Source organism: Lacerta agilis, chromosome 1, assembly GCF_009819535.1.
Source record: "Lacerta agilis isolate rLacAgi1 chromosome 1, rLacAgi1.pri, whole genome shotgun sequence".
Classification (NCBI taxonomy): domain Eukaryota; kingdom Metazoa; phylum Chordata; class Lepidosauria; order Squamata; family Lacertidae; genus Lacerta; species Lacerta agilis.
Window position 1 is genome coordinate 80,279,097 of NC_046312.1, and position 27,536 is coordinate 80,306,632.

Genomic DNA, 27,536 nt, shown 5'->3' on the forward strand with positions numbered 1-27,536 from the left:
AGGGTTGAATTTGTAAGCAAGCTTGCTCTGGAAAGCTTTTCAGTATTTACCTCTTTTATTTTTATTTTGAAAATACTTATTTCATATTTGCACACAGCACCAAGGGGTGCATATCTGCACCTGCAATATGAAAAGTAATAGGCGTTAGTACAAATTCTACTCAGTTGCTGCGCGCAATCAAGAGCTGCAGGAGGAAAAGTCCTGCGAGGTAGTTCAATTTTATTTCCCCCATGGGGGCGAGAAGAGGGGAAAACTCACAAAGTGCTCACATAGCCACCCAGCCCCTGTGTGTGTGTGTGTGTGTGTGTGTGTGTGTGTGTGTGTGTGTACATACATACATATACGTGCACATACTTGGAGTCCCGACTCTGTAGCCTGGGGCAGTGGTGAATTCGAATCCTGCCCTTCTGCCCCTGGCTACAAAGCCGGTCCTCTAGCGCCAACATCCCACCCGCTTATTGCTCCAAAGCGAGAGCGAGGGAGGCGGGCATGAAGCGCTCAGAACACAAGAGGCTCTGTGTGTGCGTGCAGGCTGGGGTGACGATGCCCCACTTGGAAAGTGCTGCCGCGCTCCTTCTTTTCCCTGCCTCGGGCTCTTTTGCTCCACTTTTCCCGAGTCCCATGTTCTTCACCCCCTCTTGACTGACTGACACAGAAACACACACACACACACTCCGATGGCCTTATAAAGTAACACGCGCCTCCGGCTCCCTCTCCCGCCCTCCCCCGAAGGCCAACACTTTCTGCGCGGGCCGCTCGCTGCGCGCCCTCTCCGACCCTCCAGGCGCGCAACACGCTTGTTTCTCCGGGGCGGGCAGGACCAGCCACCCCGCGGCCGCCGCTGGCAAGACCCACCAGCGCAGCGCGGCGCGTAATCTTCGCCGAGGTGGAGGGCAGGGCCAGGAGGAGATCCCCCCCCTCCAGCTCTCCACCCCTCCCGAGCGCAGCGGCGGCAACACCTCGCCGAGGAAGAGCAGGCGCGACTCCATTGCCGCCCGCCGGAGATCCGGCGCCCAGTGTGAGTGGCTCGAGGGGCGGGAAAGGGGCGCTGGGTGGCGAGTGGCCCGGGCGGGGCTTCCCCCTGAAAGCCTCCTTTGTGGACTGCTCTCCGGTCTCCAAGCCGCTCGCCTGCTGCCAGGCAGGGCTCTCCTTTCCACGTGGCAGCCGCTTCCTCTAGCCTGGGCTGGGGAAAAACAAATAACTTCGGCCATGTGTTGATCCTGCCAGCCAGAGATATTTTAGGTGTGCGGGAGGAGGAGGAGGGGGAAGCAGGGCCGGCCCAGGCCTGGCCGAAAGCTGGAAGAAAGGGGGTGGGGGAGAAGGGAAGGGGTCGCTTCAAGGGGGGATAGAGTCGCTGGAAAGTGCTGGGAGGGGCGGGTCGTACTAAAGCCAGTTATCTCCCCCCTCACCTTCCTGATAGCTACCAAAATGGGGTGGAGATAAGGATATTCTGATCGCTCCCCCTCCACCGCCCCCATTTCCAAGTCGACGGGCGTCCTGGAAGGGAATAAAGCGGCAGGATCTCCGGAGGGCACAGGATACTCCTAGGGTATCTTCGGCCCCCCAATAGTATATTTGAAGGCGCTGGGACCCCCAAAATGGATGAGCATTGGCATTCAAATGGTGCTTGAGGAGCACCGCATCTTGTGATCGATTTCGCGAGGCGGGGTTTACAGCCCCCCAATTTTTTAAATTCAAGTTGGCCCCCGCATACCGGAGGGCTTTGCGGGGTTCATAAATGGGGTAGGCGAGGTCACCGAGGAATTGGGACAATCCCTGCAGTGCTTGGAACATATGTGGGTTTTCTTAGGGTTATCTCCTTCCTACCTGTTGCGATGCCCCACTTTGCTCCTTTCCTTGTGGGTGGAGAGGCGACGGGGGGCATGGTTTGGGTTAAGTGGGGGGCGGGGTGTCGGCCAGGGCGCTGTGGGGAACTTAAGGACCCCTTCCCCCCAATCAACTGCCCTTTAGCAACAACTGGATTCCCTCGACTTAAATCCTAACAGATGTTCTTCCCTCTCCTCTTCTTCATACCTCCGGAGACTCCACAGTTTCCTGGGGCAACTTCTTCCTCCTTTTCTCCCCTTTAGGGCGCTCTGTCTGATGTTCTTCCCCCGGGAATCGCATCTTCCTCGAAACTCTTGCCTTTTGTTCTCCTCCCCCAAACTTCAGCCCCTGGCACATGGGAACTTGCAGCTTTTCTTGTGCTCCTTGTCCCCCCTCCCCAGGATGCAGATAGAACAGGCTCTCAGCTACAGAGGGGGACCCATTCGCAAGGGGGCTGCACTAGACTGCTTGGTGTCCATTGGGCAGAAAGTGTGTCGTCCCCCCCCCAATAGTCATAATAACTGACAATCTGCTGTTGTGCAGTGCTGCCCAAATGCACTAGCATGCCTCTTCTCAGACCCTCAGATCCCTGTGCTGTCTGGAGAAGATGAAAACATTTCCAGCCTAGGGCCTATGCTGGGTTGATGATGCCCAGCTAGAACCTGGCCCTCTCAAAAAACAACAATATTCTCCACAGATTTCCCACCATAATCTTCAACCCTTCTGTAGGGGAGAATGGGGTCCATTGGACATCTTGCCCTCCTCTTCCTAATGGTCTTTCTTAAGTCCAAGTCACATTATTCCTTCTGTCTTGTTGGTGGAGAGTTTCTCATGCTCCCTCGCACCTTACCACAACCAGAGCCAAGAAATGGTTGTTTGAAGGTTTGTGCAGACATCTGAAGCAGCCACTTTGGGGCATGGCAAACCCATTCACCAAGTACATGCTGTCATCCAGCTAGTGTGAGCGAGAGAGCATGTGTTGATGCATCCTTGTTTTTAATACACCTGGATGACTGACAGATTGGCGAAGCCAACATTTTAAATTGCAAGTTCCTTGGTGCAGTGACTTGTCTTTCCTTTCCCCTTTTGCTTATGTTGAAGTGTCATGCACACAGATGCTACTTTCAAATATGTGTGTGTGTATGCCTAAATATAGACTTCTGGAGAAGGTCGCTTCCAGGGTTTGGAATGAATGATGATGCAACTTTGTTTCGATGTTCTTACGTCTCACTATTTGTTTTTATTGCAACCTTGCGATGGTCATGTAACTTGTAGAACTTCTTTCCCCCTTCTGAAGTTTTTTCCAGCTAGAGTGGCTTTGTGCAAAGGAGGACAGCAGCAGAACTTTGGCAGGACACACAGTGTTCAGAAAAGCCGAATCTATTGAATCCCCCTCTTCTGTTAGACATCTAGGAGCTTTGCCTTCGTTTGCAATTTGATCGCCTTACCTTAAGGGGTGTGTGGAGCACAGGAAAGCAGGAAAACTTAGATGGACCGCAGGAGATACAGGCACAGTAAACCGTGGGGAACTGTGCAGAGTGCAATAGCCTCTTTCTCTCTCCAGTGTTTATTTCAGCTCCCATCTTAGTTAACAAACACTGGTGCCCAGATGTCTTCCAGGTTTTCCTTTGCCTCCATAAGAACAGAAGCTTGCTTTCTTTTAAAATGAAATTTCAGAATCTCTAGGGTGGGTTCAACTGAGTTGTTGCACTTGCAGGAGCCAGCAGAACAAGTCACGCTAGTGAAATGGGGCTGCCTCCCTCTGCAAGGGTGGTCTGGAGAAGAGGGAAAGATTATTCTGCCTGGCAAGCAGAATATCTTGTGCTAATAGAACAATTGCCTCCCCGCAACTTTGAATTCTGAGCTACAATAACATGCAACCCTATAGCCGATCAGCATATTTCACAGCGATTTTTCTCTAACGCTTCTGGAAGAGACAGGGGAAAAATATTTATTTATGTATTCTTTAGTTCTATAATTCATACCCTTTCCTTCTATAACAGGATGTACTCAGAGGAAATAAGAGAATAAAGACATGGAAACGTACTTCTAGTCAAATGGCTCAGCCTTCTCACCTGTCTTTGTAAGCCAATTGCCTGAGGAAAAATTATGGGGCAGCAATAGAAACATTCCACCCTTGGAATTCATTTCTCTTTAGGGCAGGAGTGGGGAATTTTTTTTCTGACCAGGGGCCTGGAGTGGGTGGGGCCAGATCGCACGGGGGGGGGGGGTGATGCCAGACACATACATTATCACACACCCTTAATGCACAAATGCACACATACATTGCTCCTGTGTTCCCTCTCCTTATAACCAGACAGGCACACACATACAACACACTTTATACACACACAGACCCCTTCTTTTTCCTGCTCAGCTTCCCTCTTCCTCAGCTAATCTGTGTGGAGTGTGTGTGCATGTGCTTGTGGAGTTATTTCTATTATGAAACTAATGCGCACAGTGACAGCCACCAACTTGGATGGCTTTAAAAGTAAGTTAAGTAGGTTCGTGAATGACAACCCTACCCATGCCTACCATCCATGGTTCTATGTTCTCTCTCCACTGCCAGGGCCCTATGCCTCTGAGCACCTGCCAGTTGCTAGGAAGGGCACTGTATGAAGAGAATGCTTAACAAAATGGCCCTTGGGTTTGATTCAGTGGGGCTTTTCCAACGTCTTTAGCAACATCATGGTGCTAGGATGGGGGTGAATCCTAAAGTTTAGAGTTTACCTACACTCACCTGGAACATTCAAAGTGTCTCAAAAAGACCACCTGTGCTCACCTTGTCTCCTCTCATTTCTGTTGAATGGGACACCTTTTCAAAAATAAATAAATAAAAAATTCCACCATGTTCCCTGTGTTCGACAGCACATTCCCGTAACGGCAGCTTCCTAAGCGCTTCAAGCAGCAGTTGCTTTCTGGAATTGTTTCCCAAAGGCAACATCTGTGTTTATGGCTCCTCTTTCTTTTGCTTCCATGCGAAATCTTGTGGTGGCCACATTTCCTTGGTCTTCTTTCTTGTTTTGGATCTATCCTCCGTCCCCCTGACGTTGCTTGTTTACAAATGCTGCTGGGTTGAGTGTCTTTTCTGAATTCCATTGCCAAGCTGTTTGCTTCCCTTTCTACCTTACCACAGGAAGCGTTAAATCTTCTGGGAGCTCCGCTGTATCTGTCAAGCTTCAGAAGTCTCAGCCCCAAATGCTCAGAAGGAAAAGGCTGCCTTCAGGACTCGGGAGCCCAGCATAACACTTGGAGCCCTTACAAGTAAGGATAAGGTTCTGCGGTTGGGCAATTTGGCTGGGGCACTTGTAGTTAAGTCTCATGAGGGAGTCATGTTCTCAAGCTTTCCTTTGCAGCTCCTAACATTTGAGCTTCCTGCTTGCTCATAGAACATTTTGCCTGCATTTTACAACAGCGCTTTATGAACATGTGGAAGTCCTCTCCTTTTGGGTTTTAATTCCGCGTAGAACAACTACACAAGCCACGATGCTATTTTGTTTTCTCTGTCCCTCAAGTTCTGGATGGCTATATGTAAATCTTTTCAATTTCACATTTCTCCCTTTTTAAAAGGGGAGGGGGATTTCCAGAGTGGTTTAACAATAAATCTCTTCTCCCAGGGAATTCTGGGAATTGTTGCTCTCAGAGGGGGCTTCCTAAGAACTCTCAGCACCCTTAATAAACAGCACTCCCCAGGAATTTTAGGGGGAAGCCATGACTGTGGTAGGATACTGCTTTAAATGTAGAGTATATACGGGCTCTGAGAGCAGTCAGTGCTCTGCAGCAGAGAGTGGCCGGCAGATCTGCCATATGCTCTTGCAGGGGGGGCGGGGTTGCAACTTTCTTTTAAGTTCTTACCCCTCTGAATGGCTGCTGTTGCCAGGATCTCCTTCCCTTGCATGAAGAGCCACAATTCAGCTGATGATGCAGCTCAGTTGTCTGTGGGAGAGCTGGGCACCAGATCCCAGCAGCCGTTGGTCCTCTGGCTGATGGCTGGGCCAAGAAATGCACTTGTGACTTGGTGGGAATTGCATGCTCTTAACCCTGCTAGTTGTCCCCATCCACTATAATAATAATAATAATAATAATAATAATAATAATAATAATAATAATAATAATGCTGAGTGTCTACCCCCACCCTGTAGGCAGGATGTTGCATCAGGATTAGTGTGGAGAATAGAATATTTTGTTTTCCTCATGTTTGGATTTTTCAGTCCCTTCCTTTCTCCCTTTCTGAATCAGGACACAGCACCTGTTGTTCTGCTTTGCACCTGTTCACTTTCCTGCGTCGAGATACATCCCTGGTCGTAGTTGTCAGTGGGGTGCCAAACTGCACACTACTCCCCCATCTCTGCTTTGCTTCAGCGATGGCTGTTTCTCATGCCTCTGATAAGACTGCCGGATGCGAGGAGTGACGCCCACCTTCCTTTTCTTTTCAGCCTGGTCTCCAAGTCCGAGGGAAGATGGCGCCAAGCCTGCAGCAGGCGTACCGGCGGCGCTGGTGGATGGCCTGCACCGCAGTGGTGGAAAACCTCTTCTTCTCTGCCGTTCTGCTGGGCTGGGGCTCCTTGCTCATCATGCTCAAGCACGAAGGGTTCTACTCCCATATATGCATAGGTGAGACAGGGGAAATCCCAGGGCGCTGCTTGCACATTTATGGTGAGGGAGAGAGTGGGGTAAGGCAGATGAAGAACGTGGTAGCGGCTGGGCAGGGTGAATTTCAGAAAAGATGCTGAGCAGAACCCTTGACCGATGGTTTCTAAAAAGCTCTGCAGAACCCCTTCCTCACACTCTGCTCTTTTGAGATCCCTAATCATCACAAGGAGGTTTCTAACCAGGTCAGGCTTCTTCTGGCCGTGGGTCTTGGTTGGAGCAGAGTTTTTTGTGAACTGGCCTGATATAGAATGTTGTACTGTGTGCAGTAGAAACTTTGGTGTGGATATGAGACCAAGCAAAAGGACACATCGGCTTCAGCCTTGGTAGGGCTGGCATTCAGCTGCCTCTGGTTCTACCCTGACTTTTTGACACTGCACACAATTTTCTTTTATTCCTATTTTTTTGTAAATAATTTTTATTAGTTTTCAATTACTAAAATCCGATATAAACCGCATTTTATCAATACCAAATTGCAATTCAAATTCAAATATAATTAAAATTATTAAATTAAAAAGCCAATTGTACATTTTGTGTGACCCGCCGAGCGTGCTAGATTTCAAGGTAAAATAATTTTATTTCATCCTGCTTCTGAAATCTTATTTAATCCAATTACATTCAGTCTTGATCTTAATCCCTTATCAACAGCTACAGAGTTTTTGACTTCCATTTGTATTAACGCATCTAATGAATTTTATTTCTGCAAAAGGAGTTCTGTATCCTTGCACACAATTTTCTTGATTGTAATCTGTTTCTGATACTGTGTTTTTATATCATAAGCCGCCCTGGGACCTCTTGGAAAAAGGTGGGTAAGAATTCAAATATGTCCTGGTACTACCACTACTAGAAGGATACCTAATTCGTGCGTCTTCCCCACCCCCTCCTACCCCCCACATCAAGCATGTGGGGTTTGTGTGACTGACTGAAAGTCAAAGCAAAGTGGCATGTTAGACTTATCACATGGAGGCTGTTTGGGAGCTTCCAGACAATGCCATACTATTGATACCATCATAGCACACAGAGCAGGACACCATATACATCTACATCATATTTTTTATCCTTATTTATTTAATCCAAATCCTGTTCCTCTCGAAGGCGCCAAGGATGTCAGACACAGGAATGGTAATTTATTAATTATTATTATTATTATTATTATGAAACATGAAAAACTGTTAAGAAACATTCTAAAAACAGTGAAAAACTTTCACAACCTGTGATCTCTGGGTTGCCGGGCACAGTATCTTACTGCCATCAAATACCAGGGTAAACAAGAATGTTCATAAATTCCTCCTGAAAGTCAGTGATGAGGAAGTCAGACACGCCTCACTAGGGAGGGTTCTCCACCAATGGGGGACCACCTCTGTAAAGGCACTGTCATGGGTCACCACAAACTTGGCAGCCCTCTGGAGTTTCCCCACACTGAGGTCAAGAGTGGTTACGGCTGGTGGGGAGACATTTCACACATTGTGGAAGCGCAATATGGCAACTACAGCTACCCTTTTGGGCAGTAGTAGGCAGAAGTGATCACACAGAGGCTGTTTCAAACATTCTCCACGTGATAAACATAGCCTATGGGCCTGTCTTGAAGTGAGAGTGCCTGGTTCCCTCCTACAGGCCTCAGGACAAGACACTTGTTCCCCTCCCAGGATGCTAATTTGCAAGCCACAGATGGCCGTCTTATCTTACTATGGGGCAAAACTTTAGAAACACCTGCCCCCATCATAAATCAAAGTGATACCCGCCCTTCTCCAAGCCCTTGCCCCAGGGACCCACTTCCCCCTCACACTGATGCTTCCCGTGATTCCATATCTCAGGTAGATTGCTTCCCTTGACCACAATGTAAATGAGGCGACCTGTCTATAGCTTTACAGGTCCAAGACAGAGCTGGTGTTGGGCCCCCAACCTTATTCCTCCCCAGGCTCTGTTGCTCACCCTGCTGGTGGAGCAACACAGATTCTGCATTTCCTTCAGCACACCAGGGAGGGGGAAGGATGAGAAATGGGACGTCAGGGGTAGAGAGCAGCCTGTTTGCCCTGGGACACTGTGGGTGTGAAAGCGAGAGATTCGTCGGAGAAGGGCCGGTCTCTGACCCAAGCTGCCTCTTTCTCTTCCTAGGTGTGAATGACACCAATGCCACTAACGGCTCAGCTGCGACTACCTCGTCTCACCCTTGGCCCAAGTGCGTGGAGCAGGAGGAGATGCTCAACCTGGGCTTCACCATTGGCTCCTTTTTACTGAGTGCGGCCACTTTGCCTCTGGGGATCCTCATGGACCGGCTTGGTCCCAGGCCACTGCGCCTGGTTGGCAGGTATGGATCAGAGATCGAGAAGAAGGAATGGGGAACCTTTCTTCAACTGGACAATGTTCTGAGGGCCACTTTCCAGGGGTGGGCGGGGCCAGTGGCAAAAGTGGGTGGAGCCAGTAATGTACATTTTACCTTTGTATGGTAGGTGAGTTTCTAGACATGCCCCTTTCTCTTCTCTATCTGGATAAGCAAGAGGCATTAGCAGTGTTCAAGGACACATTCCAGCCAGGCAAAAGCACTTGGGGGGTGAAGCAGGCCCAGGGAGGGCTGTGGCCTAGGGAAAATTTTGAAGGCCAGATAGAGAGACCTAGAAGGCGAGATTTGGCCCCTGGGCCTGAAGTTCCCCACCCCTGGTCTAGGGACAGTGACAATTTTTGCCCTGAGGGTGCTGGCAAGTGGGTTCTTGTTTCAAAGGGGTCTAGAATAATAATAGTAATAGTAATTTATTTATTTATACTCCACCCATCTGGCTGAGCTTCCCCAGCTACTCCAGGCGGCTCCCAATAGAATAATAATAATTAATAATAATAGCAATAAAACATAAAACATTAAAAACTTCCTTAAACAGGGCTGCCTTCAGATATCTTCTAAAAATCAGATAGTTGTTTATTTCCTTGACATCTGGTGGGAGAGTGTTCCACAGGGTGGGTGCCACTACTGAGAAGACCCTCTGCTTGGTTCCCTGGAATGGCAGGGTGGGGTGCACTGGGGAGGCCATGGAGAAACTGAGAATGGGTTGTGGTTTGGGGGGATGACTTCCTGACATGGTTGTGGGGCATCTCATTGAAGGCATGACTTAGCCTTGCATTGTTCTCATGCGTCTGTCTTGCTTTCTCTGCAGTGCCAGCTTTGCTCTTTCCTGTTGTCTCATGGCCCTGGCAGCCTACAAACCACTGGGTAAGACTGGCCATGTGCCACTTTACTTTCAGTAGCAGTGTGGAGAATTCCCCCTCCCTCCCTCCCTCCCTCTCACCAGCAAGGAGGATGGTTCTGCAGCGTCACCCCTCCTGACCAACTCCCATGGCCCACCCTCCCCCTCCTGCTGTGCCTCCACAGTAGGCAGCATGTGGGCGTAAACAATGCGGCTTGCAAAGGAGAGTTGCTACAGAAGCCATGGCTGGATCCCCCTTTCTGGCTGCAGGAGCCTAAAGACGATGGGATGGTTCTCTAGGTTGCAGTCTGTTCCACCCCCTTCCCTTAGTAAACTCACTTGGTGCTCTCAAGCCCTGTGGACAACATCACCCCACTATTTTTTGTGCCCCCCATTCTTTGCAGCACCCCACTATCTCCTTTGTGCTCACCCCACATTTCTGCTCTCTTCCCGCTAGTTCTTTCACCGCTGATTTTCCTTGGCCTTTCCCTGAATGGCTTTGGTGGGATCTGCCTGACCTTCACTTCCTTAACTGTAAGTATGGGGGAAAGCGACAGATTGGGTGGCGATAGTAGGAGATACCGGAACAATATTCTTCACCCACGTTCATTCCGAGGACATTGGAGAGCTTTCCATGTGGCCTGAGTTCAAGCTGAGTTTTAGGTCAGGGGTGGGGAACCTGTGGCCCCCTGGGTGTTGCTGGGCTCCATCTCCCTTCAGCCCCACCCAGTAGGACCAATGGACAGGACCAATGGAAGCTGTAGTTGAGCAATCTCTGAAAGGTCACAGATCCCTCATCCCTCCTTTAGGCAAAACAAAATAAAAAAGTGGCACCATTTGAAATTTTATTTTTATTTTTATTTTTTTACTATGGCAGACCAACACGGCTACCTACCTGTAACCCTCCTTTAGGGTCTGTCTTGTACTTGGTGGCCTCTCTCCCATTTTCGCAGTAGCTGAGAGGGGTGGGTTACATTGCCAGAACTGTACAGCATCCCCCTCCTTACCTGTCCTCCTTAAAGACCTTCTTTGGAGGTCTTTAAGCGGAGGCTTGACAGCCATCTGTCAGGAATGCTTTGATGGTGTTTCCTGCTTGGCAGGGGGTTGGACTGGATGGCCCTTGTGGTCTCTTCCAACTCTATGATTCTATGATTCTAATAATACCGCCCCAAAAGCCAGATCTCATAAAACCTGAGGTGAAAAATAAATTGCTCAGAATGACATTGTTAATACATAAACTTTACAGTTTAAATATGTTTTTATTGAAAGATTTTTCATAGGTAACAAAAGTACATTCAATGTCTCTATTTTCAAACGGTCAGTTGCAGTCAGTTTGAGACTTTTTTTGTAGACAATGTGGGAGAAAGAGAGGTGGGGAGAGAGAGGAGAGAAAAGAGCGAGAGAGAAATAAGAGGGGGAAGGTTAGAGACACATTCAGCTTTCATTCATTACATAGTACTGTATATAAGTGAAGCTTTTTGTCAGCGTCATGGGGATAGGCGGTATGCAAACACATACGCACATTTATTGATCTGTGTTATTTGGTTTAGGCTGGGATTCGGCTTCATCTATTGCTTCATCTTTTTTTAAAAAGCACCGTCCTCATTGAACTCGGACAACCCCCTTCCTCAACCTGATGCCCTCCAAATATTGCTGGACAACAACTCCAATCATCCCTGATCACTGGCCATGCTGGCTGGGGCTGATGGTAATTGCAGTCCAACAACATCCAGAGGGCACCAGGTTGGGGAAACTGCAGATGATAATGGCGCAATTCCCCTGCCAGGGAGATCAATGAGGACAGGGCTTCTGGTGGAGAAGTACAGCTTTGGTTCACCCGTGGCTTTCCAAGCAGGGTGTGGCGTGCAAAAGTTGAACCTGCCAAAGGCTCCCTCTTTTGTACGGCTATTAAGCATACAGAAGCCCTGTCCTTGTTTACAATTGGTTGTCCCAGGCGGTAGCTGCTACTTGTTTCCCAAGGAACAGGGCAACCAGCAGCAAGAAACGGGGATGCACACAATGATTGGCTCAGAGGCAAGGCGTGGCAGGGGCAGGGCACTGCACAGGACTGGCAGGGTGCCTACCTATACTTTGCAACAAGTATTGCTGCAGTCCTGTGTCAAGGCTGAGTATGTGGCTGCAGGAGTACTTAAGAGAGGGCAGAGCCGGCTTCCTTGTCATTTGCATTTCCCACTGAGCTTCGCCGCGTCGCTTAGGAGTTATGTTTTTCTTCTTTGATAGCACCATTTTGATTTCTTTCATAATTTCTGATAACTTGAGGCAAGAACTTGGGTAACTGAAGCGCTGGGCGCCTCTCTCGTTTCAAACACAGCTGCATACTTGCTCATATCTGAGCTTAGGCGTCATCTTTTATTCTGGGCTAAATATACTGCGTTCTGTGTATAAACACCTACTGGGAATCTCAGCCCCGCTCCTGCAGTTGAGGCTGCGAGGAACCCAGGAGGCGTGATTTTTACATGGGGACATCCTGTATCCACTCTCAACCACCAGTTTACCTCTGTGTTCACAGTCTGCTCTGTGATCACCCATAGACCCCACACTTCATGTCACTGCCATGGTGCAAAAAACTAGATCGGATGCATGAATCCTCATGACATCTAAGAGGAGATACCAGAGATTTGCTGCTGCTGTTAATGTGTCAGATTTCTGAGGTCTGCATGTAAAAGCCATGATGATCCATGAAATCATAGAATGGAAATTTGGAGGTTAGCCTGTTTTGCTCAGAACTTTATATTTTATATTAGTATTTATTTGTCAGATTTGTATACAGCCCTGCATCCAAAGATCACAGGGCTGAGTGACAGGTGAGACTCTTAAGAACATAAGAAAAGTCAGCTGGATCAGGCCAGTGGCCAGTCTTGTCCAGCATCCTGTTCTCAAATCCTGCTGCCTGGATTTGAGCATAAGAATCTTCTCCCCTCCTGGGGTTTCCAGCAACTGGCATTCTGAAGCTTTTCTACCTCCAACTGGAGGCAGAGCCGAGCCACCAGGGCTAATAGCTATTGATAGTCCTCTTGACTTTGTATTGTAAACTATGTTCCAGATATGCACAAGTCAGGGGTTGCTCTGTACACACAAACACAACCCTCAACCCCCATTCATGCCACTGAGATGCATGTGCATTGTTCAAGGACATGTTCCAGCCAAGCAAAAGAACTCAAGGGGGTGAAGGGAAGGACCAATGACAAGTTTGGCCTGGGAAGAGTCCCAGAGGTCAGATAGAGAAGTTAAATCTGCCCCTGGGCCTGAGGGAGTCTCATGTGTCTGAGCACTTTCCCATGGAATTAAATCTTTGTACAGAGAAGACAAATGACTCACATCGTCTTCACACTCCTCTTTGTGTGGAGGGCCGTTAAGTCATGCCGTCCTCCATCCACATTTTGAGGTTGTACTGTCCAGAAACAGGCTCCCCCCCTTCTTTCACTGTATTTAAAAACAAGCGGGATAGCAAAGCTCAGCTGCCATATGGGTGGGTTTGTGCAAGGAAGGACACCTACGCAGGATAAAAGCACGAAGAAATAAGTAGTTTCCCTTTGAGACCATAATTAAAAGCCCAGGTGTTTGTTTTCTACTAAATCACTCCGTCCCGCTAGTTCTTTCACATGCCTTGTTTCTCTGCGCTGTGGTATAATTTGCATGATTTATGATGGAAGTATTGGCAACAAGTTAATTTGAGGAAAACCCGCCCTCGTAAAACTCAGCAATTAAAGCGATGCAAATCTGTGTGGTGGAACTCAGCCCTGCAGGTTGAGACATCTCTCTGCTCTGCATGCGTGTCTTCTTTCCAAGTGCAGAGAGTGTTCGTGTAAAATGTGAAGCCCCTTTTACTGGTTGCAAGAACACCTCTCTCTGTGTGTGTGCACATGTGCAAGCCCACAACTTGTCTGTTTTGGCGTAGGGTGTGCGTATTTCATTGCGTAATCCATCTCCTGTTCAGGTATTGGGAGGGACATGTGTGCCTTCTCATTCCTGTTGTGTAAGATTCCAGGGACTGCAAGGTTTTGAGGACAGAGCTCTGTGGGTGACATGACCTGGGAGAGGTGACCGAAGACACCCTGTGCCTTTTAGAGCCATGTCAAAGAGGGCATGTTGTAGGCATCTCATCATCTGGGACTGAGAAGAGCTGTACTTACTAGAATTCCCTCTTATTATACTTTTTTTAAAGGCACATGAACCCTTTCCTCCTGTGCTATGGTCACCCTAGCACAGGGGTCAGCAAACTTTTTCAGCAGGGGGCTGGTCAACTGTCCCTCAGACCTTGTAGGGGGCCGGGCTATATTTTGAAAAAAAAATGAGCGAATTCCTATGCCCCACAAATAACCCAGAGATGCATTCAAAATAAAAGGACACATTCCACTCATGTCAAAACACGCTGATTCCTGGATTTAGAAGGCGATTGGGCCGCATCCGGCCCCCGGGCCTTAGCTTGGGGACCCCTGCCCTAGCACAAGGTTTCCCCAACTTGGGTCTCCAGCTCTGTTGGGACTACAACTCCCATCATCCCTAGCTAGCAGGTCCAGTGGTTGGGGGATGTTGGGAGTTCTAGTCCAAAAACAGCTGGAGACCCAAGTTTGGGAAACCCTGTCTAGAAAAACCCATGTTGCAAGGTCCATGTCATGGGTGGTGATCATGGTAGGAAGAGTGGCAATCGTCTCCAAGAGTTTGTTTGTCCCTGTTGTGCCAAACCAATCTGTGCTGGCAGAAAGAAAGGGAATATGATATTTTTTTGGGGGGGGAGATATCCTACCTGGTGCTTAACTTCACTCCTTTTGTGGTGGTGTTTGTGTGCATGCTCTGATTATTTCCAGTTCTTCTCAGAACACATTAGGAATGGTGCTTGCCTCACTATTAGATCACAGTGCCTTTTTGTGCCTTCTTGTATTCACAGGGTACATATATATGAGCCAGGAAGGGTAGTATCTGGCCAATCAGAAGGCAGGGTCTAGTGCCCCACCCCCTTTCCCTTTGCCTTTGGCAAGGGCATATGTTGAAGAGCTGGAGTGTGGCAGAGTCTCCCTGTATGCCACTGTTTACCCAAGCAAAGTGCTTGGTTGGCAGCACGCCACAACCCCGGGGCTGTTGCAAAGGAAAAACAGGTGGATAACTAGAAGGTCCTGCCTCCAAGTATAAGCATATTTTCTTGGGAGTGGAGTACAAATAGCTCAGTGGATGTAAATATTTGGCACTTGGAAGGTCCCAGGTCCAGCCTCGGACATCTCCAGTTGTAACGGTTCTAGTCATAGGGCTGGGAATTTTATTGGATGGTCTCTGGTGGGTCAACAGCCTGGCAGAATAAGGTGACACCATATCTTCAGTTATCTCTTTCTGATGCTGGTGCAGCTTACATCTTACTAAGGGTTCTGAGGGCCACAGCTGTTCTATACCCCACCTTGCATTTTTAAGATGCTGCAATCAGTCTAGAAATTGGAGTTTCCCTTCCGGAACAGTAAAATAAATGGAAGCCAGGTTATTATTTCTCCTGCTCCCCACTGACTTGTACACATTCCTACCTGGAGTTTTCTTAACTCTTCACAACACCTGAACTCCCCTCCTGATAAACAGGTGGCTTTTTTGGTGCTTCTGAGACACCCAATAGTTTTACCAGCCTCTGCTCCAGTGCCTTAAACAGCAGCTTGATTTGCAGAGATTAGAAGACAATAGTGTTTATCTTTTCTGCTCTTGGAAATTAGTCACATCTTTCTCTGCTTTGTTTTACTGTGGATTAGTAAATCTGGGCTAATGACTGTCACTTCCTCGTTCTCCACTTGCAACAAACCACATGTATCCATATCTTCTGCATGTAGCCATATACCATTCATTTTCGTTCGTGCATTTACCATCCATTTTATTTGTGTGCCACTTTTCCACAGACAAACACACACACACACACACACACACACACACACACAAAATCATGCTCAAAGTGGCTTACAACAAAGAAACAGGGATGCATTTCAAACAAACACGACAAAAACAATATCATACTAACATAGCAAAACAACATAGCAACAATTTCATAGCACAGCAAAACAAAAACAAAAATTCATAATAACACGGCAAATAGCAAATATAATAACATACCAAAAAACCACATTCCAAAACTGTAAATACTGTGTAGCATTCCTTAAAGAACATGCAGCATCCAATAGCAAAAATGACAAGGGAGCTTCACATTTCCCTCTTCGTCCTAGAAACACCCCTCCCAAGATGAATTGAAAGAGTGAACTAAACCCTACTTTTTACATTCTGTGCACTGAACTTGGTTAAAGTTGCAACACTTACCTGGGATTAAGCCTCCTTGAACTCTGTGAGAAATACATCTAAGTAGGCATATATAATTTGGGCTGTAACACATGTTGGATAATTAAGCTGTGATACATTTATGTAGAATGTGCCTCATCTATAGTAAATGAAAGCTCAGAATGAGAGAAGCAATGAGAATTTGGAAAATAAACAAGATTCCAGCCGTTTGGTGCCTGGAGTGTGATAATCCTCCAGCACAGCCTTTGGTGCTTCCATGGTGTTCTGCGAAGTTCTTGAATAAGGCAGAAGAGGGACTCAAGCAGCCCTATAGAAGAAGCCCTTGAATTGGAGTGGATGCAGGACATTTCTGCTAATTGTTTTCTCCTTTTGTTTCTCCTTAGCTGCCCAACATGTTTGGACACCTGCGGTCCACTTTCATGGCCCTCATGATTGGCTCGTATGCTTCCTCTGCTGTTACATTTCCCGGGGTCAAGGTATGTAGCAAACCTGAATCACCCCAGCTGCCTAGTGTGGAGTGTCCCACTATAACTTAGGACTTGAGGCAGCTCCCAGATCTATGCCTGTGTGCTTCTCTCCTGGCTGACGGAGCCTTACAATTGATTCAGAGATAATATTTCCTCCATTAGACCTGTTAGGGGTATAGGGCAAGGCAGGGTAGAATCCAGGAGGCATTGGTTGAGTTCATACTTAACACTAAACCATAGCTTGCTTTAGCCATGGTTAGTTCAACAATCCACAGGGTGTCTCTCACATGAGCAAACAAACCATGGCTTTCTTCTCTGATGCTTGTCCCCCCCCCCCAGTTGTTCTTGCCCTGTTCTTCTGTAGCTTGGCAAGTGTCTAGGGTGGGGTGGCCAAACAAACCATGGTTAAACAAAGGCTGTTGGGTTCAGACAGAACACCACACTTAGTTAAAGCAACCCATGGTTTCTAAACAAACCATGGTTAGTGCTAGATTGGGTTTGATGCTCAAAGAAAGGACACTTTGGCTAAACCAATTGTGGCTTAGTGTAGGGTAGCCAGTGTGGTGCCCTCTAGATATTGCAGGCTGCAGCTCCAATCTTCTCTGACTATCAGCCATGCTGGTTGGGGCTGATGGGAACTCTGTGTTCTCCAGGTGTTCTGGACTACCTTCCCCCCTTGATTCTACTTTGGGAGACTGCCCAAGCCCACCTGAGGCCTCCTCTGCTGCCCTCTCTCTTCTCCCACCCCTTCATTTCTATCTCCTGTCCCGTTGCTGTTAGCTGATCTACGACAGTGGAGTTTCCTTCATCACCATTATGCTCGTCTGGTCAGGCCTGGCTTGCCTCATCTTCCTCAACTGTGTGATCAACTGGCCCCATGAATCCTTCCCAGCTCCCGAAGAAGTCAGCTACATGTAAGTAGCAGCCGGTTCAGTCTTAACCAAGGAAGGTTGCTCCTGTTTCCTTCACCTGGGGCAGAGAGAGCTGCTTTCTGTGAGGGAGGGGGTAGGTGGCTATCCCAGCCGCTGCAGCACTTCTGTTATGATGAGTGGCCTTCTCTGTTTGGGCAAACTTGGCAGCTGTGTTTTTTATTTTCTAGGAGATGGGTGCTATGGGAAATTAAAAGGGTGGCTAAAACCAGCTCTCTGGTGCTGCTTGGAGTGCCAAGCCAGAAAAAAACCAAAAACCAGGCAGGGCAGCAGCAGCAGCAGCAGCAGTGGGCCCTGCCAGTCATGGCACATGGCCAAGGATGCCCGGTGCTGCTGCTGAACCCTGACCCTGAGACACTTCTACCACATATGCCTGTTTCCACTCTAAGCAGTCCACAATATCTGAGACTCAGTTTTATCCCCCCCCCCTTCAGACCAACACAGCTCATATTTGGGCCTGGGCCCATTAGGCTCTCTCACTACTCTAGAGGTGGGCAGGCTTTAGGCTTGCGGGATCCACTTCATTTTCCACTAGAGCTGTGGCAGCGCGTCCTGTTTTGCCGCTTGAGGCGAAACCGGAAATGCCGCCTTTGCCGCTGGCGGAGAAGTGGCACTGGCATTGGCGCCAATTTCCCGTGAGACAAGATGGCGTCCATCATAGTGAAACATTGAAGTTCTCCTATAGGCTTTGCCCAATGTGGGGGGGGGGCAGCAAGCATGTAACCCTCCCTCCATGTCCCTGAGATAGGAAGAAGATCAAACTGAGCAGCTTAGCCCTCGACCACAAGGTGACGGGCGACCGGTTCTATGTGCACGTGACGGCCGTGGGGCAGCGGCTGAGCCAGAGAACGCCCTATATCGATGGGCTCTACCCACCTGTGGAGGACCTTTACCGAAAGTCTGGGAAGTCTTCTGATCGTGAGTGCCCCCTCATCACACCACCACAGCTCCCCAAGAAGGAAGGGAATCCCAGCTCCCCTTGGCCTGTCGAACAAAGCCTGCGGTTTGGTCTGGCGCCCGTCTAGTGTTTCATGGCTTGCACACAAACACACACAGGTCTCTTGCAGGTCAAGGGGCTTCCTCGAGGCTTCCTGAGGGATGGGAAGCACTCTAGATTTATTCCTGCAAGGCCTTGGGCCTCTTGCGTCAGGCTCCGTTCCTGGCAGTGGCTGCAAGAGCTGAGAACAGGCCCTGGCATCTGGCTCCATCTATCGGCAGGAGCAAGCCACTGCCGTTTCCTTTTGACATCTGTCTTGCTCTTGTGAGGAAAAACAACTTCTAGGGAGTGGCTGGGCTTTCTCTGCCTGCATAATGTGAAGGAATTAAACTCAAGGAGGAGGTTACTCTAGTTCATAGCAGAAAACAGGGCTGAAGCCCATTCCTGAGTCCATCCTTTAAAAACACACAACAAAAACCTTTCCTGTATTCAGGCATGGTACACTAACTACACACTGTCCCCTTAAAGAGTCTCACCTCCCGTCCCATAAACCCCTGCTGCAGGCTGGAGTTAAGAGTCCTGCCGGGGAGATGTATATAGCCTTGTAAATAATCCAATGGAAGTTGCCAGCAACTGTGTTGAGCCTGAATTCAGAAGGTAAAGGTTTTACCAAACAAAGCCACCCCCTTCTTGTTCTCTAACAAGACATAATATACAAACCTTTGAGTCTCAGAAGTGCCTCTGTGTCTACTAAAGCTCACAATTTTCCAGAGCTGAAATGATAGTGAAGCTATTGCTTTTCTATGAGAGCTGGAGACTAATCTTTCCCAACATCTTTTTTGGTGTTTGCCAACCTGCAGGGCTGTTCAGATGAAACATCCTATGCCTTCAACGATGATGGACAGGGAGCAGAATTGCCCTGTGAGCCCAACCAGTGTGCTCCATGTTGGTGTATGGGGATGGGCAGCAAGTGGAAAATCCCACACCCCCATATACTTTAAGCGGGTGGCGCTGTGGTCTAAACCACTGAGCCTCTTGGGCTTGCCGATCGAAAGGTTGGCGGTTCGAATCCCCACAATGGGGTGAACTCCTGTAGTTCTGTCCCAGCTCCTGCCAACTTAGCAGTTCAAAAGCATACCAGTGCAAGTAGATAAATAGGTACCACTGCAGCGGGAAGGTAAAAGGTCTTTCCATGTGCTCTGGTTTCCGTCATGGTGTTCTGTTGTGCCAGAAGTGGTTTAGTCATGTTGGCCACATGACCCAGAAAACTGTCTGTGGACAAATGCCGGCTCCCTCAGCCTGAAGCAAGATGAGCGCCTCACCCCATAGTCGCCTTTGACTGGACTTAACTGTCCAGGGGTTATTTACCTTTTTAACTTTACCTTAAGTGAACACAAGATTTTGCTCTGCTTTGTCCATCTGCACAGCCTTACTAGGTCCTTCTGGCTGCTGTGCCACATCAACCCTCTAAATTAGAAAGGGGAACCTACAAATGATTGGCCCCATAGGCCCCAGCCCAGCATAGCCAGTGGCAGGGCTTGTTGGTGTTGCAGTCCAGGGAAACATGAAGTTTTCTCCATTCCTGATCTGTATTCCGTGCTCTGTTTGGCTCCAGGTGCCACCCCCTTCCGCCGCAGCGTCTGCTCCCCCATCTTTCTGTGGAGTCTCTTCACCATGGGCATGACCCAGCTGCGTGTCATCTTCTACATGGCAGCCATGAACAAGATGCTGGAGTTCCAAGTGACAGGCCGCCAGGACCCTGGTGAGGAAAGATTTCCCAGCTGCCAAAGGACACCAGGAAGCAAAGGGGAGAAAGATGGGAGTTGGGAGAGAATAAACAACATAGTAGGCTGGGAGAAGTATTGCTTGCAGGGTGACCTACATAATAATTGTGTAGAGTTGCTAGGGGAGTGAATCCGGGTCTGTTGGGACAAGGTCCTGGTCCAGTTACTGTGATGCAGTCTTATTCTTTCCTTCTTCTTTTCTTGGGCATTCCAGTTCCAGAAGAGTTGGCGGATGAAGCTGAGAAAACAGGTAGGAACCCTCATGGGAGACGAGCCTAGTGCAGACCTCTCCATGTATGTATGTATGTATGTATGTATGCGGTAAACAAACCCTCTGTTCATCACTCTGCCTGCCTGGGAACTTCCATTTCCTAGGAAACAAAGCCTAGACAAAAGGGATCCCATGTCTCCTTTTAAAATCTCAAAGCCGCTTCCCTGCAAACATAAAATGGTTCTCAGCCTGCTTTGGAAAATTTAATAAGTCCAAGTAGCAATTTTTCACAGTGGCAAGTTATGAGTGCTGATGGAGCACAACTGGCCCATCTTGACTGATAACCGGAGCTGCCTCTGCAGCTGCTGTTATTAATAAATGAATTACCTTTTACCCGTGTCTCAAAGCAACTTACAAACAAGCCATAAGAACAGCTAAAAATAATTTTGAAAATGGTACGAAGCAACAACTGAAGCAATACAAAATGAACACCTAAGGCAAGAAACCTTTTCTTCTAGCTGGAAAAGCTTGTCAGAGCAAAAATGTCTTCAGTTGTTTCTGGAAAGTACAGATAGTGCTGTATCTCCACAGGGATGCTGTTCCACAAAACAAGGGATAGTCACACTGAAAGCCCTGCTCTGAGTTACTTTACTGTGGGGCAAGCTTCTGGTACTTTTGGCACTTTAAGGAGAAATTCTGCAGCTGAAGGCACTGCCCTTCTGGGTATATGAGGGAATAAGACAGTTTCTCAAGTAACCTGGTGTTGAGCTGTATACAAAATGGAGAGTCTGGAAATGGGGAGAAGTAAGTTTTATCCCATGGGAGGAATACTGGGTTTCTGGTCCTTTGTCCAACATAGTAGGTGATGTTAGGAGCTGTAGGAGCTGTTGAGTGGTAGTTTATTGGCTTACAATTTTGTTATGTTCTTTTCATCTTTTGATTGTTAGTTGCTTAGGATGGGCCCTTTGCCCCGAGAAGTGGCCTAGAAACATTTTTAAATAAAAAAGCTTACCTGGGGAAAGTGAGGGCCAGACTGGATTAGCTGAGAGAAATAGAATGGGAAGCAGGGACAAAGGGGAAACGGATGAAATGCGGAGTGGTGAATTCATGCTGTGTGGACAGGCCTACACCAAAGCATTTCCCCATGGCAATTGGTAAATACTTCCCACACCATCTGCACTGGGCGCAAAGGATTATTATTTCTCATATGTTTGTTCCACCCTGCCTCCAACGAGTTCAGAGTGGTGTGCATAGGGCCTCTCAGATGGCAGTCTAGTCTCTGTTGGTTAGCTTCAGGCGAGGAAGTCTTTCAGACTGTTCTCTCATTCCTACCCCCTTTCTTTTTGCTGGGCAGTTGGCTTCTACTCCTCCATCTTTGGTGTCATGCAGTTACTGTGCCTTCTCACCTGTCCCTTCATTGGCTATGTGATGGACTGGCGCATGAAGGACTGTGTGGATGCACCAGGGAACACCAACAGCTCTGGATCGGCAAGGTGAGAGTCACAATTCTTCTAATTTCAAAAGCAGAATCGGTACGAAGACAATACCTGAATGCTTTCGGTGTGAGGATGTTAATGCAGTCACAGGGGGGCTGACCGTTCTCCTTTTTTTCTTGTTAGGACCGAGACAAAAGGAAAGCCAGCCAAAGTTCGCTACTGTAAAATCCAGAAGCTCACCAATGCTATTCGTGCCTTTGTCATCACCAATCTACTGCTGGTGGGATTTGGTACCACTTGCCTGATCGACAGCCTCCCTCTCCAGGTAACTTCTGCCCCACTTCTCATTTCACCCATGATGCTCCTTGACCCTGCCCTTCATCGAGTCAGCCCTGTGTGGCTTCCTTCATTTTGTTTCTTTCTCCACAGTTTGTGACCTTCATCTTTCACACCATGGTGCGTGGCTTTTTCCATTCTGCCTGCGGAGGTCTCTATGCCGCTGTGTGAGTTATGCCACTGTGTGGAGCGCCTTTGCCCCCCCCCCCCAAGCTTCAGAGTGGGAGCAAGGTTATGGTCAGCACCAGCTTCCCCCCACAACCTTGTGCCCTGCCCTCCAGATGTAGTTGAACTCCCAACTCCCATCAGCCCCAGCTAGCATGGTCAGGAGAGAGGAGAACTTCTTCTTATGCTACACCAGGGATATGGAAGTCTCAGACCAAATAAGGCCTCTTATCAAATTCTTTTGAATGTGGATACACCCTGATTTGGGTCTAGTTTTAGTTCCCCCTCCCAAAGCTATGTGGCTAAAGCACAAGGCATGGGGAGAGTTCCACAGGAGGTGGATGAAGCAGGAGAGACGGCCAAGTGTGCTCCTTTTTCGTTCCTAGTAGCAGCTTCCGTTTTGGAGCTGCAAAGCAAGACCGTACAGGTGGGGGAGAGGGGGGGGCCCTGTGTGTGTTTGCATTCTGGTAGGATTGTCTGCCACTCCAAAATCTCATGCTGTGACACCTGCTCTCTGGCTCTACTCATTGGCTGACAGGCAGAAAGAGAGCTGGAAGGGAGGAGCAGATGCCCTATTGGTCGTCTTTCCCCATCTCTATATCTCTAGTTATCTTTTTCTAAAGGCAGCATATCTTCCCTAACAGTTGAGAGTTTGAGGAGGAGGAAAGGAGCAGAAATAAAGAGGCAGTTTATATTTCCGTTTCTGTTGCCAAACCTTAAAGCGGTTCCTGCTTTTCAGTAGAAGCTGCTGTTCATTCACTACTAACTTTGTCCATTCACACATTCTTTTCCTCTTCCTGTTCATTGATAGACATCCTTATGTGTTTCACATGTCCTTTCTCAGCCTCTGCCAATCTGGTGCCCTCCAGATGTTTTGTACCGCAATACTTTTTGGGGGGATTTTAAACCCAAAGCAATATGGAGGGAACCAGGTTGGCAGAGACTGCTTTAAAATATGGATAGTTTTTAATATCTTTTGAGCAGCTGATCCACTTTCCAGATATCTGGAAGGCCTGTGCAGTGGGTCTTGGGAGAGGGGGAAGGTTGTTACTAGCTTCTGCGGCATTTTGAGTCTCACCGTCTGTACGCAATTTCTGGTTGCCAGGTATCCGTCCAATCACTTTGGTACATTGACCGGTCTACAGTCCTTGATCAGTGCTGTATTTGCTCTCCTCCAGCAGCCACTCTTCATGGCTATGGTGGGACCACTACACGGTGATCCCTTTTGGGTGAGTTATGGCTTCTTGGGATGAAGACTGAGGTTGCTTTCTATGAGGGATCGCAGCAAACTTTTCACTTGCAGTGTGGATCCAGTTTATACTTGTGCACTTCTTTTAACAAAGAAACAAGCGTAAGCATTTGTGCATTCACCCCACATCTTGCAAAAAATGAAAGATTCGCTAACATTTTAAAAACAGTTACAAAACTACTCTGACAGTGTGGGGAGGTTGGTAATGTCACACGTGCTGAGCAATAGGTGCCTGCTGCAGCCAGCTTTGTGCTCTGACCCTTTTTCTAGCATGCTGGTGCAGTGCGGGAAAAGGAGCAATCACAGGATGGTGGCTGAGTGGGCATCTGCCTGCGCATCATTACATTGGCGCCTAGTACGTTTCTGAGCACAATTCAAAGTGTTGGTGCTGACCTTTAAAGCCCTAAACAGCCTCAGTCCAGTATACCTGAAGGAGTGTCTCCACTCCCATCGTTCAGCCCGGACACTGAGGTCCAGCTCCGAGGGCCTTCTGGCGGTTCCCTCCTTGCGAGAAACGAAGTTACAGGGAACCAGGCAGAGGGCCTTCTTGGTGGTGGTGCCCACCCTGTGGAATTCCCTCCCATCAGATGTCATGGAAATAAACAACTATCAGACTTTTAGAAGACACCTGAATACAGCCCTGCTTAGGGAAGTTTTTAATGTTTGATGTTTTATCGCTCTATTATTATTATTATTATTATTATTATTATTATTATTATTATTATTATGTTGTGAGCTGCCCGGAGTGGCTGGAGAAACCCAGCCGGATGGGCAGGGTATAAATAATAAATTTACATGTGGAAGCAGCAGGATGCATCCATCTAATTCATTAATGGGAGGACATTAAAAGTTTCCCTTCACTTGGCTTCCTTTTCTGAGTTGGGACTTTACAGTGAAGACAGTATTCCACTTTAAGGGCGGGCCAGGAGGTGGAGCCAGCATTTGCTCCACCCCACACCAGCATTTAGCATAAGTGTACAGTGGTACCTCGGGTTAAGAACTTAATTCGTTCTGGAGGTCTGTTCTTAAACTGAAACTGTTCTTAACCTGAAGCACCACTTTAGCTAATGGGGCCTTCTGCTGCCGTTGTGCCGCCAGAGCACAATTTCTGTTCTTATCCTGAAGCAAAGTTCTTAACCTGAAGCGTTATTTCTGGGTTAGCGGAGTCTGTAACCTGAAGCGTCTGTAACCTGTACATCACTCCCGTTACTGATTCTCCTTGCCCTTCTCCCCAGGTGAACCTTCCCCTCCTCATCTTCTCTTTTGTGGGCTTCCTGCTTCCCAGCTACCTCTACTTCTACCGCCACAGGCTCCTCCAGGAACAGGCAGCCAAAGAAGGGATTCCAGATCAGGCGAACGGTGCCCAGACGAAACTCCAGGACAATGCAGCCACCAATGGCTTGTTGAGCAATGATGCCACCACTGTATAAGCCAGGGACAGGGGAGGTGGGGAGCTTGTGGGTGACAGAGAACAGAATGTGGAATCCGAGTGCTGAGCAGATGGAGTGAGACGCTATTAGAGAGGGGAGGGGGAAATACTGTGACAATTTTATATTTGGGAACTATGAAAATAACCGAGGTGCTTTTAAATCTCAACAAATGCATATCTATATTTATGTCTATATTTTATATATATCTATATACAGAAAGAGAACTCTATTTTTTTTGCAGAGTATTTTAAACGGCCCTAAAACTTTTTAATAGATGTTAGGGCAGTGAGCATTAGAGGACTAGAATAGTTTATAGAAAGGTCTCTCTCTTGCTGACAGGTGCCAGATCATGGTGTCTATGTCTGGTTCACATCACTTAGCCAGCACTTTCCAATCATAGTCTCAACGTTCTGAGGCTGTGCTGCCAAATTACCCTTTTCGTTCCCTCCTCTCTTGCCATGGTGGTTATTGCAGATTCAATCAAGGGATGAATGAAGCCAGCCTTCCCCAGCCTGGCACCTTCCAGATATTTTGGTTTTCAACCCTAATTGACCTCATTTGTAGATCTGGAGGGCATTAAATTGAGGAAGGCTGAATTAACGCACACAGGTGTCTGTCCAAGTGTAATGCTTCCCCCCCCCCTCTCAACTGACTCTCATGAGTCAAAAGATGTTTCCTCAGCTTCCTTGTATTCTGCCAGCTGCTGTTGGGGATTCAATATTGGGGCATCATTTTACAGATGACACTGCAAGTCCTCCCTCCAATCTCCTAATCCCACACCAAGCTTTATGAAAACAAGTTTATCTTGTCCCAAGACTAAACTCCGCTGACCTCTTGAATGCTATGTGTCTCTCTACGGGTTTGGGCCTTCTCTTGACAGCAGTTATGACAAGATGTGCAAATTACAGAACTGGCTCTGGATTACGCTGAGGAGGATGTTAATGTAACAGGATTTGTAATAGAGGAGAACAAGAATGTAATTTTTAATGACTTTTAGCTGAATTATATCCTAGCGAGAGCGACTATAGCAGTGCTTTATTGAGGCTGGATTTCAGGTATTATACCAGCTATATTGCCAGACTCCCAGCAAAAAGACTTATTTATTTATATTTAAATTTCTAGTGTTGCCTTTCTGCCAAAAATTGTCCTCAACATGGCTTACAGCAAGACAATCAATCAACAATAAAACGAAACCAGTTTTGGTTCGATTTTATTACTAGTAGTATTTAAGCTTCTTAAGTCGCTTTGTACAAGTCACTCAAAGCACCTTACATTAAAATACGCAATACAATATATGAAACACAAAGTAATTTAAACCAAAGCACAACACGAGGTAATCAAATCATAAAAGCAATACCTCCATGCTACAAACTGTTGGAAAGGAAAAAAATAAATAATGCTAAAATTCCTAGGAGAAGAAAAGCAGCTTTGGCACACAAGCATTCTGCTGGGGGCACTACTATGCTTTACACCTAAAACGGGGGGGGGGGGGGGACGACGACGACGACGACTTGGTGGTGGTACTCAAGAGATGAAAAGTAAGACTAAAATGCATAGAAACTACAAAAACCTGGTAGTTCTTACTAGTCACTAGTCTTACTAGTTTTGTGGGACTGGCAGGTCTTGCTTGTGGATGAGAGAGCCAGCATGGTGTAGTGGTTAAGAGCAGTGGACTCGTAATCTGGTGAACCGGGTTCGCGTCTCCGCTTCTCCACATGCAGCTGCTGGGTGACCTTGGGCTAGTCACACTTCTCTGAAGTCTCTCAGCCCCACTCACCTCACAGAGTGTTTGTTGTGGGGGAGGAAGGGAAAGGAGAATGTTAGCCGCTTTGAGACTCCTTCGGGTAGTGAAAAGCGGGATATCAAATCCAAACTCTTCTTCTTCTTCTTCTTCTTCTTCTTCTTCTTCTTCTTCTTCTTCTTCTTCTTCTTCTTCTTCTTCTTCTTCTTCTTCTTCTTCTTCCATAATGCCACAGCTAGCACTGAAAACACAGCTGATGTTTTCCTGTCCAAGGAAAATGTTGCTGGTATCTGGAGAAGATATTTTGTAGCAGCTCTTAATCCACTGGAGGTGATTGGGGAGGGGTCAGGTTAAGGACAGAAGTGCACATAAGGAGGAGGTGCTACTGAGGTACCCCAGACTCAGGCCATTCACAGCTCTAAACAGAGATGAGGAACCAGATGCTCTTGGGACAACAACTCCCATCAGCCCTGTCTGTTAGCCATGCTGGCTTGGGCTGATAGAAGTCCAACAACATCTGGAGAGCCACATGTTCCCCACATCAAACCCAGCATGTTGAACTTTGCCTAGACACAATGTGGTAGCAAGTGCAAGTTTTTGTGTGTGGAAAGGATTAAGTTATATGTACCCTGTGGCCTATGCCAGCTAAAAGCAAAGCTGTCATCTTTTGAACCACTAACTTTCTGAACAGTTTCCAGGGACAGCCTTACTTTTAGCACATTGCCGTTGTCACTTAGGGAAGTTGCCAGAATGTGCACAACAGTGGCCAAGCCTTTAGTCTCCAGAAAGAAGCACAACTAGTGGGGGACAGGAGGAGGGCAGGTGTGGAGGATTCCCTGGTCCTGAATGGGGTAACTGTGCCCCTGAAGGACCAGGTGTGCAGCCTGGGAGTCATTTTGGACTCACAGCTGTCCAT

At 47.8% G+C, this 27,536-nt stretch overlaps 1 protein-coding gene across 2 annotated transcripts; it reads left to right on the forward strand.

Annotated features, from left to right (window-relative positions):
• Positions 1-739: 739 nt before the first annotated feature.
• Positions 740-26,098, forward strand: SLC43A1 (solute carrier family 43 member 1). Of its 2 annotated transcripts, XM_033158278.1 has the most exons (16): positions 740-1,018; positions 4,964-5,091; positions 6,264-6,441; positions 8,593-8,785; positions 9,624-9,679; positions 10,111-10,187; positions 16,319-16,411; positions 17,183-17,316; positions 18,080-18,249; positions 19,884-20,030; positions 20,267-20,302; positions 21,618-21,756; positions 21,883-22,024; positions 22,129-22,202; positions 23,306-23,429; positions 24,685-26,098. In XM_033158278.1, exons 3-16 carry the CDS (start codon positions 6,288-6,290, stop codon positions 24,877-24,879), a joined length of 1,734 nt encoding a protein of 577 aa, XP_033014169.1. In that variant the 5' UTR covers positions 740-1,018; positions 4,964-5,091; positions 6,264-6,287; the 3' UTR covers positions 24,880-26,098. The 2 variants fall into 2 exon arrangements, with proteins under 2 accessions (XP_033014169.1, XP_033014178.1); XM_033158287.1 differs by lacking the exon at positions 4,964-5,091.
• Positions 26,099-27,536: the final 1,438 nt, after the last annotated feature.